This window comes from Truncatella angustata, assembly GCF_020726525.1.
Source record: "Truncatella angustata strain MPI-SDFR-AT-0073 chromosome Unknown BKA67scaffold_3, whole genome shotgun sequence".
In the NCBI taxonomy this organism is placed as follows: Eukaryota; Fungi; Ascomycota; class Sordariomycetes; order Amphisphaeriales; family Sporocadaceae; genus Truncatella; species Truncatella angustata.
This window is the reverse complement of record NW_025763383.1, coordinates 505,839-518,300: the sequence shown is the minus strand read 5'-3', so window position 1 is coordinate 518,300 and position 12,462 is coordinate 505,839. Positions and strand designations below refer to the sequence as shown.

The window sequence follows — 12,462 nt, the reverse complement described above, 5'->3', positions numbered from 1 at the left end:
ATAGATGCGCACGCAGGTGAAGAGGGAAACCAGCATATACAAATGAGGGGCTTACACATACAACCTCGGAGGACGGGTACATTAATGACCGTGCCAGTTTTCAGAGCTGGTAGTATGAATGGACTCAACAGTTCTCCAGTTCCACATATATATGTTTACAACCTTCGATCTTTTGTGTTATCGTCATAGTTTGCATATATACGTGTTGATTATATCAAACTCGTGTTCTAATTTGGACCATATATAATTCCAAGGTAACAACACTTTCCGCCGCACTCAACTCTATTTGTTTAACTCTCTGTCCATGGAAGCCCTCCACCTCTGCGCGTTTCTTCTCAAAAACCAAATGCACAAATTCCCACTTATCCAAGCAATGAGGCCAAACATAGTCATCATCCACCCATGACCCATCACGTTGATTAGCGGTTGGGCGATAATTCCCCCAGTGCAACTGAATATGTTGCGCACGAAGTTATTCAACGCCACGCCGCTACTACTCTTGCGCGGCATAAACTCGGTCAGCATCGTCGTCGCCGCGCTGAATACCAACATGGACCCAAGGCCAAAGAAGAAATTCGCAACGCACGACGCAATCCAGTGGACGCCGAACTGTGTGCACCACCCGTACCAGATCAGCGCCCCGGGGTAGAGAGTGGCGGAGATCCACGCATTCTCGCGCATCCGATCCTCGGGCAGATATATCAACTTCCCGTTCTCGTCGTACCGACCTGCCCGCTCCGCCGCACGCACCATGATCCGATCGATCCACGGTCCGCCGAGCAAAGAGGCGATGAAGTACCCCATTGAACTCGGGATGTACAGCAGTCCAATGATGATGGTCGAGAACCCGTAGGGCGGCTCTGAGAATGCCGACTGTATACTGATGTTCAGCACGTAGAGAGTGCCAAAAGTGATGGCTGCGTAGTAGACGACGATGGCCACGGCGGGAAATCGGAGGTATGTCACCACCTGCAAAGGGTCGAGGAAGGCGCGCTTGAGGAAAACGGCAGCGCGGCGCGACTGGATCTGGACAGAGCGAGTTGTGGGGACGCGTGATAATCCCGCCCCTTCGGCAGCGGATGGGAGGACAACTGGCTTCCGCTTTGCGAGCGTCTCGGGCAGGGCAAACAGGATTAAGAGCCATACGACCACGCCGTAACAGGTCAGAAACCACATGGTACTTCTCCAGCCGAACCCTTCTGCCAGTGCACCGCCTATGATCGGTGCCAGCAACGGCCCCATGAGCGGACCGAGGTAGAACATCCCCATTGCCCTGCCCCGCTCGGTGGTCTCCCAGATGTCGGCGATTGTTCCTGCGCCCACGGCCTGCACCGAGGCCGCCGCACCGCCGGCGAGGATCCGGAACACGATCAGCATTTCAATGTTTACGCTAAGGCCGCTAACTAGCGAAAAGATGGCATTGAGAAGGAAGGACGAGAGGTATATGGTACGGCGTCCGAGTGTCTCAGAGAAGGAAGACCACCAGAGCGGAAAGATGGACATAGCCAGCATGTAGAAGGCGACTGATAAGTTGACGATTGTAGAGGAGACGCCGAATTCTGCGGACATTTGAGGGAGGGCGGCTGCAACGGGGATTAGCGACGAGGTCCAGAGGAGAAAATCATCTTGGTATGGTAAAACACTAACGATAGAATATAGCTGAGCCCATTGGTGCTGCTGCCGCGGCTATAGCTACAAACGTGGTGATAGTCCATTTTTCTCTGTTTGAGTAGTCGTACGGTCTATTGACCTCTGGTAAGAACGCGACCTGGGCGAAGAGCCCACGACGTTTCGATCTTGGTACGATACTTAAGGCCCGCGATCTAGTAGAGGAGGCACGCGAGGCCTCACGCCGGTGCTGTTCGTTATCTTCGTCCTCATCTTCACTTGGCGCATTCTCATGAATCGGAGGTGGTAGACTTGGTGCCTTCTCGGCTGATTCTTCCTCAACTCCATGTATCCCGGCATCTTCAATACTTGAAGAGCGTCTACTGCTCAGTTCTGCCTCATCCTGAGACTCATCACTTCTTTTCTTTTCATCAGGAGAATTTGGCATGACCACCGTACAGTGCGGGGGCCTTAGCCGAGCCGGAAGCGAATAGCCGCTTGTTGGAAGAACGTGAATGTAAGGCTAATAGTCAAAAGTCGCCGAGACAATTATGATAACTACAATAGATTGTGGAGTAAATATGATGTTATAGTATAAGAGCAGTCAAGATTACGACACTGAAGTAAATAAATTTAAGAAATTTGATTCGGGGCCGAAGTGTACAGAGTATGGGGAAATAAAACGGGAAACGGTTCCTACTAAGCAGCAAGGTGGATCTCTATAGACTAACTGATCCTGGATGGCATCATCGGAAGCGTGCAGGGGTGTGGAGAAACGCTGCTCCCTACGCATCCTTGTGATGATCTAAGCCGCATAGCAGGAGCCGAGATCGGGGTTGCTTATCTAACTGAACTCGCTTCATCGGATTGCGAACCTCTCTCGTATGCTACCGCGATATGCATGCAGGGTGTGTCCATTGGAATGAAGCAACATGATCAAATGGGGCTGAAGCCTATGAACAAATATCAGGAACGATATAATGTGCGTGATGTACACTGAAACTACACGGGTAGCATACTTAAAAAAATATATGAGAAACTTTTGGCCACAGGGAGTTTGCCAAATGTCGTCCAACTACAGCGGCCGATGGTTGTTGTATTGCATCAAATCAACAAGAAGTTTACCCCGTTGGTCATCTAGGCGGACATAGACCGTGGCAAGATTGTCGATTGTTCGTTATTTGTTGATGAAGACTTGGTAAATACGCTGTCAATTTACTAGAAGTTACGGCCCTATGGTATATTTTGAAGACACTGTCACTTGCCTTCCTTATGGCGGCTTCATAGCATATGTTTTCGTTGCTTGATAGCGGCGGTACTGACTTGATGGTGTGTGGCATGTGTTGTGATATGCTGGTGGACAAGAACTTTTTTTCAGAGAATGTGTTTAAGCATGCTACAACTAAAGCTTTCTTCTGATTGAGAATCTAACGATGCCCGTCTAGTTAAAGGTTGATTTATATGAATAAAAATAATTGTGAACTAGGAACATTGGATCGTACTGTTGTTGTAAAGTTGTCTTATTGTTCTATCTATGTATTTGAGTGAAAGCTGATGTGTGAATACAACAATCCCGCACAAAATCTTATGTTAATGGCTGTAAAAGATCTAACTATCCAGAGTTGTGTGTTTGATTGGATTCAGAATGCTGAAAAATAAGATCGCATCTTGATAGCTGGTAGCACCGTCGTTGCCCTAAGCAATTTGTATTTCGGTCCGCTGCTATTGTTTATGGCCTCACTGAATTAAAAACTTGTAAGGCTGCCATTTGAGAACTTTCCAGTGAACTAACAATCACATCATTTCATCCCATTATAACGGCCGAAGCTTGTCGAGCTCTACAAATTCCATCCCACATATCAGGCGTTTTCACTTTCTCATCCAACCTGCACAACACTTCGCCTTCGACACGTCGTCACACGTATTCGGTGCATCGTTAACCTCCATCGCCACCCACAATCTTCAACATCGCATCACCTTTCAAACGACATCATACCAATATCGGCGAAATGTCTGATAACAAGTCCACTCCTGCCAAGAAGGGCGACCTCACTGCCCGCGAGATCGAAGTTCTTGCTGCTGCCTGGCAGTGCATGGACGGCGAGCCCAAAGTAAGTGCCTCGTATTATCACCAACCCTTTGTACTGTCACATACATCGTCCTCAAAAAAATCAGTGCGACCGTATGGCATGCATTCACACCTTTTCTCTTCTCCATCAACTCTTTCCTTCATGCCTAGCAATTTAATATTCATGGTGATGTTGCTAATACAACACCCAGATCGACATGGAGAAGCTCGCTGGTCTGACTGGCTACACCAATCCCCGAAGCTGTGGCAACATCATGGCCGTAATCAAGAAGAAGCTCGCCGCTCTCTCCAAGCAGTCAGACGCTGGTGGTAGCGACGAAGCTGCCACTCCCAGCAAGCAGACCCCCGCCAAGAAGGCCACACCCGCCAAGAAGGCCGCTGCCAGCAGCGCTCGCAAGCGCAAGACCAAGACCCCCAGTGAGGACGACCTCAAAACTGGTGAGGAGGAGGAGAAGGAGGAGGAGGCTGCTAGTCCTTCGTCGGCCAAGAAGCGCACCACTGGTGGCGGCCGCAAGAAGAAGTGCCCGGCCATGGTCCCGAAGGAGGTTCCGAACACGGAAGCTGCGGATGATGAGGGTGCCGAGACCCTCAGCGTTGGCGAGACTACGAAGGATGCTGCAGTCAAAGGTGGAGGCTCTGAGGTCCAGGACGCTGCTGTGAATGCAGAGATCGAGCATGCTATGGATGCTGGTAAGGCTTAAGTGATCGACCTTTCCATTCGGCCACACTTCACATTAAGCTTGGCTACAGGCCTGGCATTTCTCTAGTTTTTCTTGTGGCCGGTAGGTTTTATTGGTCTTCTGGTTTGAAGTCTTTGCGATAGGTGTTTTCGGCACGGATATGATCTGGCGTTTGCTGTCAGCATTGGTTTTCGCCATGAATTTTTCATAGGCTTTAATGACACACTTTAAAAACACTGGTAACCTTTGCTTTTCTCACCCGAATGTGATGACCTTGCTTGATTACATTGTCTCTATCAATCACTCCCCAGGCTGCCAGCGACCCCAGTTGACCAGCTTTCTTAGCATCTCGTATATGAGTAGCTTGAAGATATTTTATTCATGAATTCATGACTCTAAGGACCGCGATTTACAAGTAACCGCTACACCATCATACGGGCTCATCCTAGCAGTCAACCTAGCGGGCAGTAGAGATTTTCTTCATCTGATATGGTAAGTAGTAAGCCGCAGAGTTATGGGTAGGAAGGTCAGGAAATTGATCCTTGGGTGAGAAGCAAGCCCATATGTTACAAAGCACACGAATGCGCAGAGAGAGGGCCGCTTGCCTCCAATTCTATCGTGATCTCCCCCACAAACAGGGCTGACAACGTTGTGATCGCTAGACTATCATGGTCACCATCGCGTGATCCTAGCGGGCAAGAACAATCCAGCCCTTTAATGCATGCAGGTTGTCGTACGACAAGCCATGTCCAGAGTACTGTGGTAGTCTTCGAAAAAGCTAACCCAAGAGCATCTGGCTCTAGTCTAGACTAGCGGTGTTCGCCTACCAATGCGTCCGAGTCAGGCAGTTCGCGTTAGCAAAACATCGGCCGTGTCTTATCAAGTACTTCTAGTAGACTGGATGTGCATTGAGGCAGTTTTCCTCTTGAGTGGAAGAAATCTATCGTCTGGGTGGACAAGAGGATCATATATGCTTGCATTGATAGACGGACCTCAGGATCCTAGAAGTACAGAATACCTTGAGATCTCACAAACCTGCAGGGCTGTTTCCCCGCACAAAAGGCCCCTGTTCCTCCGCATCCAGCCACATTGGGAGGCCAATGAGCATGCAGGAGAAAAGGAAGGGCCTAGATTTGGGGAAATGCCAAGGATAAACCCTCGACAGATATTGGGCAGACCGCGCCAGTCCGCCTTCTCGGGGTTTGATATTTCGCACCACTTTCCATTTGACGAACGTGATCAAGATGCCATGGTAGCGATGTCTAGCAAGCAGGAAGGGCAGGGAAACGACAAGGAGATAGATATCGAACGTGCCAGACCGAGGAAGAGGACGTGGAGGGCGTGCGACAAATGTTCCACGCAGAGGGCAAGATGCGACGGGAGCCATCCTTGGTGAGTGCGGGCGAAACGGGACAGCTGCATGCACGACTGCTGACATCCGCGCCCAAGCCGACGTTGTGCAGGTATGTCTTGGAAGTGCATTGCACGTAATGCCCGAAAAGAATCGCGGTGCTGATACAGAGTTCAGACTATGGCTACACATGCAGCTATGATCGGCCTGTCAAGAAACGAGGTCGAACGCGCCTGGCTGCGCGCAGCAAGACTTCTGGAACAGCAGCAGTGATCGAGAGCCAGGAGGAGGCTGCAGAACGAATGCCATCCGCGTCTACGACTTCTGCATTGTCGTTTCTGGTCGATCCCATTGAGGACGACAGCGCTGATAGCGGAGAAGACCAGTCCGATGAGCCGACCGAGGTTTCAGGCCGTGAGAGCATCTTGCGGCGCAATGGCTTCGGCGATCACATGAGCCAAGCGCTCTCACTGTCTTCACCAATGTCAGTATGGCAGTCCTCGTCGTTGCCTGCGACATCGCACTGTCGCTACCCGGTTCTCCAACCATTGCTTCCACATTTGAACGGCATACTCTCTGTGTCGACTGCATGCGAACTGTTCGACGTATACTTGACCGATCCTGGAAGCTCACTCTTCAAGTTTGCACCTCCTTATATCCTTACTCGTATCTTTCGTAGAAAATCGCTGCTCCACCCCACGAGCCCGCGGCCAATGTCATGTGCTCTTCTGGCAGCAATTCTGTGGTGTTGCGCCCAGGCCGCCGAGGTGCCGTCGCTACTAGCGCCTGGTGCGAGGTCGCGGACCACTAGAACCCTTTATAACCTCGCGGTGTCTCTGATTAACGAGAAAGCCACTGGGCGATGGTGGAGGACAGATACACAGTCACTATCAGAGCAGACATTAGGTGTCTCAACCACAGGTGAGAGATGTGAGTCTCTAACCATGGCAACAGATGACATCCAAGCACAACTAGGCGCTGTAGACGATGTCTTGACCTTTCTGTTGCTCTGCATCGCAGTGTCAGGGGGCGAATTCAAGGCGGATTGTGAGGACTGGTGGCATCGAGCTACACGAACATCTAGGTCCCTAGAGTTACACCGCGAGGACGAACCTTGTCTGCAACTTGGTCTTACTTGCACAAAGCCGTTGTGTTCTTGTCACATGCAGCAACCCGGCGCACAGAACCTATCTTTCGTGGAAGCCAAGGAGGAAAGACGAAGAGTGTTTTGGTTATTGTACTGTCTCGATCGCCATCTTGCATTGTCGTTCAATCGAACTTTGCAAATACCGGATTCCTATGTGGAAGTCAAAGGTAGGATTTTTTGGACCCGTTCAATGCATCGCAGGTCATCGCTGATCTCCTTAGCACCACTGCCGGAACGGATCTGGGAGGACTTGGACGAGATTGTGGACAATATGTATCCTATGAGCACTCTTGGACCACCGACAAGCATTACTGGTACAGGTTTCTTTGAATACTTCCTACCCTTGATGGTTATACTTGGGGATATCATCGAGCTTCATCATGGGCGCCAACATCCTCGCTTGCACGATTTTTGCAACGACGGAATGAGCTTGCTGATTGAGGCGCACATCAGTGAATGCCACGAAAGCCTCAAGGTGTTGAACGAGGACATCCGCTCGTCAGAAGCCGAGGCACAAAACAGGACGCAGCTGGTAGTTGCTTATAGCACCCACATACTATACGTCCTGCAGGTTCTACTACACAGTAAGTGGGATGCTATTAGTATGCTCGACAATGACGATGGATGGATTGCAACGCAGGACTTCTCGAAGTGCGCATCCCATGCTATTGCGGCCTCGGAAGCTGTATCGAGGATTTTGGAGTTCGACCCTGAATTGGGATTCATCCCGTACCTATTCGGCATATATCTGCTGCAGGGCAGTTTTATACTGTTGTTGTTTGCAGATCGTATGCCGCTGTTGGGGTTGAACCAGAGTGTTGCACACGCGTGCGAAACCATTATTCGCGCCCACGAAGTCTGCATCGTCACTTTGAGCACAGAGTTCCAGAGGAGTTTTCGAAGGGTCGTGAGGTCGACGTTGTATAGCGTTCGTGGTATTAGTCCGACCGAACTGGAAGAGTACAAACTGGCTCGGCGAAGAGTCTTGTCATTGTATAGATGGACGAAAGGCGCAAGGGGTTTGGGCATATGAGGTTTTGGGAGCTCCTAGCAGTTGGCCTCGGCGTTGGCATTTATGGGCCGGCGATGGGAAATTGGTGATGTATTGATTCATCCCTTGCGTGCTGATGAAACAAGACCCTATATTCTCCTAGTCATGTAATGGTCTCATATAGAGATCGCTTATTATAGCTTGTGTATCTCAGGGTTTAGTCGAACCGCAGATCGATAGCGACAAGCGTCGCGAATGTAGCCAGCTAAGCCAAGGACAGATATCCCGCTGTGACAGCTCGCTAATAGACACATTGCACTGGACAAAGTGGGTTTTACATGGCTGTGGCTGCAGCATCTGAACTTTGACACACATTTCATACAGGTTTCCGTAGACGTGAACATGTTTCCCTTGACGTCCATATGGTAGTCGGTCGATCTTGTGATCCCGGAACCGATCTCAAGTCAATCGGTGGTCTAACTGCATGGAAGAAAAACCTTGAAATTGCAGACGAAACAAGATTCCAGGGGACCTGGGGACCAACGCGTTGCTGAGCGCGACGCAAGCTGCATCCACTTTAGAGCAAAGCGATACCCCAAATAGCTGATGGATCCACGCTGGCCAAGTGTTTGGGCGAAGCTGATAGGTTCAGATGGCGGCTACAAATGGGTCAATCTCCATTCGGGGCTTGGGATGGTGTTCTGCGCTGTGCTGTGCTGGCTGTGCTGGCTGTGCATCAAATACGGGCTGCAGTATTCCATAATATTCCTCCACCTTTATTCCATTCTGTTCCCTCACCACATCATTATTGGCACGGTTGGCACAGAATCGGTAGTCTGGACGAACATGAAGAGGATCTGGGCCTGTTGCCCATAACCTATGTCATTTTCGTCCACTACCCGCACTGCGGCAACAATTTCTCTCGTCGGGCTGCATCCTGAAGTTGGACAGCGAGCGCATATTGATTTATCAGATATTGCACCAAGCTTCAAGCTCCCCCAGTCATGTCTTAAGATTGGACTGAGACAAAGCAGCTGCCAACTTGACCTGTGCCGTCAGCCTTTGACGCCTCTGTTTCTCACAAACATCATTCGTTCATCTACTTCCACATCCTGGCAATTGTCACCACCACTCGTTTCTTCTGTTCATATTTGCCATTCTACCCCCTTGTCGCTCATTCAGACCCTTAAAAAACAAACCACGACACCTCGAGCAGCCAACTGACCCACGTCACCACATTCCTTGCGCCTCATTTGTATCTCCAGCAGCTTGCCGTTGCGACCGAGATAATCTCCCGCCGACCATAGAAATCCCCGGAATACTCGACACGAATTCTGGAAAGAGCCGATCGCGTGTCACCACTTCCTCAACCCCTCAGGAGCCAGTGAAACAGAAGCAGTCTTTGAGAAATTAGGGAAATGAAAGCCGCCAACCTATCAACGTCGCACACAACCGAACCTACAACAGAGATGGACAAGCACGGTGGTCGCAATTTCTCATAGTTTCCTTTTCCGAAACCTCCCCACCTGGGTGGTGGGCATGTCTCGTGCTTAGGCCCATGAGTAAAGCAGAAAGATTACTGCCCACTGACATACAGCTAAAAACATAATGATAGACCCGAGGGCTCGCTCCCCGGCGGCCGAACGAGGCCATCGAACCGCCATGCGTCGCCCCTTACAGTCAACGTCACAATCCCCCTCTCGACAGCGTCCTGGCGATGCGCTCCTTTCGCGCCTCACGCCGGCGTCCGCGGTGGAAGCTCTGAGAGTTCCCTCTGGCCCTTTGAAGGCTTGTCTGGATGAAGCGTCGCTTTCGGAACAACACTTTGCAATCAAAACTGCTATTGCCTCTAGAAAAATACACGACTGGCTTGACGAGCTATTGGAATGGCCATGGCCGAAAGAAAACACATATGCGGGCTTCGAGATGCCCCCTGCTAAGAGAAGGCTACTGGAATCTCGCCGGGCAAATATGAACCGCAACCCCGATCAAGACCAGCAGGGCGCTCCTGAACCTGAAATAGAATACCTGGGAAGTTTACCGGCAGGCGACATCGTGCGGTATGAAATCAGGATTGAACAAGTCCAAAAGGGAATGGGCGAACTTGATCTCGAGGAGATCAAGTCCCATGTTTTGCTCAATCACATTATGCCTCTATCACGGCCGGGAACACCATATTCAGATGCTGGGCGTTCCATTGCGAGCTCCATATCTTTTACCAAGATGGAGGATATCACCGCTGTTATCACCGCGATCACAGTTCAGGCGCTGCCCAACGTCTCCAGATTGACGCGCTTACTCAGTACCTGGAGTATTCGGATCGTCGTCCTTCGCAAAGTACCGTCTGTACTCATGATGATCACCGATGCCGAAATCGCACTCAAGTCCGGATGGAATGCCATTGAAGACCAGAAGCCCATCGGTGATACCGCTTCCGACGTTAGCAACTCGACTGCGCTATCACAGCAAGATTTCGAGGTCATGAACTCTGTTCTACGTAAGAAGGTGGCACGGCCAGGCAAAGAACTGGACTACATGCTGGACGTTCTCGAAGGTATGAGAGACACGCTTCCCGACGAATGGCTCGAGCGGATGGATGCCGTGGAGAAGGATTATGCGGACTGGGTGGCTATGGCGGAGAGGCGTGTACGGGAAGGAGAACTAGGAGACGCCTATTCACCCTCCAAGTTGGACACCTGGCAAGCTGCTCCTCGGACGCCCCAGCTCAAGATCCAGGTTCAAACACCAAGTCCGACTAGAGATCCACAAGAGAACGAGACTGCAGGTCATGGGTTGACAATCTTGATTAAGGGACCAAGTAGCGACATCCCTAGTACAGTTGATCAAGTTCCTGATCTCGGTCAAAATGAAGCGCAACAAAAGGACACTGATTTAGGAAAGGTCGCTGAAGATGTAAGCCCAGGCGTCGGCCTCGGCATTACTGAGTCACCAGCCGCTACGCGCAAGATTCAAGCCGGTTTCCAGACTGAGCGGACCAAGGCGCGGGACCTTGATGGCTCGGCTAACAACCTCCGAGTCCTCAAGGCAAGCACTGCACTTTCCGAGTTGAATCACAACGTTCTTCGCACAGCTCCGCCAGAGGCACTGGAACCAAGTCCGCTACTGCACAGCAAGAGGAGTGTGCAGAGCATGGACGGGGAGTTTTCATTCCTGGAATCTGTCTACGAAGATGACGAAGACGATGAAGATGCCGATGAACCTCAGCTCCCACCTCCAAGTTTTCAGTACAGAAGAGATAGCCAAATATCAATGGCTTCAACCGTCCTGCATGACCCGGCTAGTATTATCAGCCATTCAGACGATGTCTATTTCAGGGAAGCGTCTTTCGAACCCGAGCTGCCCCGATTGCCAGACCCGGATCAACCATTTTCTAGTGACGCACTGAGCCCTCCCAGTTCACCACCACTACGATATAAGGCTAGAACCCATTCCGTATCGTTCAACGAAATCCCTGAGATCTCAGAGCTGCCTGAAGAGGATGTAACTCCCCCGAGAAGCCCGTTAGAGCCGCCGGAAGTATTCGACCCCGAGAGTTCTTTCGGTTATGGCGCTCCAATGAGCAGCCCCGGCAATGCGAGCGTGATCAGTGAGACTGGCGACGACCTTCACCAACAAATCAGGCGAGTGTTGAAAGGCCTTCCTAATAACATCCAATTATCGACGAGGCCTTCGGCTATTAACCTCAACCCACCCGATTTTCAACACCCTTCAAGGCCAAAACCCAAAGCTCCAGACACTTTCCGCCGCAGCGGCTCGGCGCTTTCCACCAGATCAACCATGTCTTCTCGTGCTAGTACGCCGTCATGGATGCTTGCCCCTGCCAGAACCCCGCGGCCTCAGTCGAGGGCAGAGATAAAGACCTACTATCTCTCGCGTGCTAACGGTGAAGCGCCTATGAAGTTGCTTATCCGATGCGTCGGTGAGAATGGCGAGCGAGTCATGGTCCGCGTGGGCGGAGGATGGGCGGATCTAGGCGAATACTTGAAAGAGTACGCTATACATCACAGCCGGCGATCCAAAGGCGAAGGCAAAGTTGAAGTTAGAGATTCATCTACTCTGGGCTCTAGTATCCACGGGTCGAGTCCCCCGAGCCGCCCAGGTTCCGCTCTCGAAGCACCAATGACCCCACTTGTGGTCCGTAAAACTAGAAGGAGCACGGCCGGAGAGGGCTCATCGAGGCAACCGACAGTGACCCGACCTCCAGGCTTGGGCAATTCTGAGAGCCCTCCATCGGACACATCCGTCGGCTCGCGTGGTTCGCGAGCCATGTCACAACCCAACAGCAGCAGCATCCTAGGTATGGCGGGCCCGCATCCTAAGAAGGCCAGAGCCTTGAGCGAGGAGAGTCGCCAATGGATTGAAGATGTGAGGAACAAAGTCCGCAGCGTTAGTGGCGAGCAGCGGGCTGCCCTCGAGCAGACTCAGAATGGAGGCAAGTTCGGCGAGCTTGGTAAGGTTGGCGGAACAAAGCGCGTGTACAGGAAAAACCTGGCTTGAACATGATCAGGAGCGAAAGTGAACGCTGTCATGATTCCATGAATTGGTGTTTTGGCGTGCAATGGAAGCGTCACGAGA

General features: G+C 51.2%; 4 protein-coding genes across 4 annotated transcripts; 3 read left to right on the top strand and 1 right to left on the bottom strand.

Moving 5' to 3' along the window:
- Positions 1–288: 288 nt before the first annotated feature.
- BKA67DRAFT_491778 (major facilitator superfamily domain-containing protein) lies at positions 289–1,834 on the bottom strand (the record flags this gene model as incomplete). The annotated part of the gene is made up of 2 exons (XM_046096991.1): positions 289–1,583; positions 1,648–1,834. Coding segments are annotated over 2 exons (1,482 nt in total), but the record flags the coding sequence as incomplete, so codon positions are not given.
- A 1,783-nt stretch (positions 1,835–3,617) lies between these two features.
- On the top strand, positions 3,618–4,398 carry BKA67DRAFT_534020 (uncharacterized protein; the record flags this gene model as incomplete). The annotated part of the gene is made up of 2 exons (XM_046099791.1): positions 3,618–3,719; positions 3,889–4,398. 2 exons carry the CDS (start codon positions 3,618–3,620, stop codon positions 4,396–4,398), a joined length of 612 nt encoding a protein of 203 aa, XP_045959343.1.
- Positions 4,399–5,571: 1,173 nt separating this feature from the next.
- Positions 5,572–8,274, top strand: BKA67DRAFT_559422 (uncharacterized protein). The gene is made up of 4 exons (XM_046102396.1): positions 5,572–5,769; positions 5,827–5,840; positions 5,906–7,042; positions 7,097–8,274. The coding sequence occupies exons 1-4, from the start codon at positions 5,627–5,629 to the stop codon at positions 7,906–7,908; spliced, it is 2,106 nt and encodes a 701-aa protein (XP_045959342.1). The 5' UTR covers positions 5,572–5,626; the 3' UTR covers positions 7,909–8,274.
- A 1,254-nt stretch (positions 8,275–9,528) lies between these two features.
- Positions 9,529–12,384, top strand: BKA67DRAFT_657036 (uncharacterized protein; the record flags this gene model as incomplete). Its single annotated transcript, XM_046107049.1, has 1 exon — positions 9,529–12,384. One exon carries the CDS (start codon positions 9,529–9,531, stop codon positions 12,382–12,384), a length of 2,856 nt encoding a protein of 951 aa, XP_045959341.1.
- Positions 12,385–12,462: the final 78 nt, after the last annotated feature.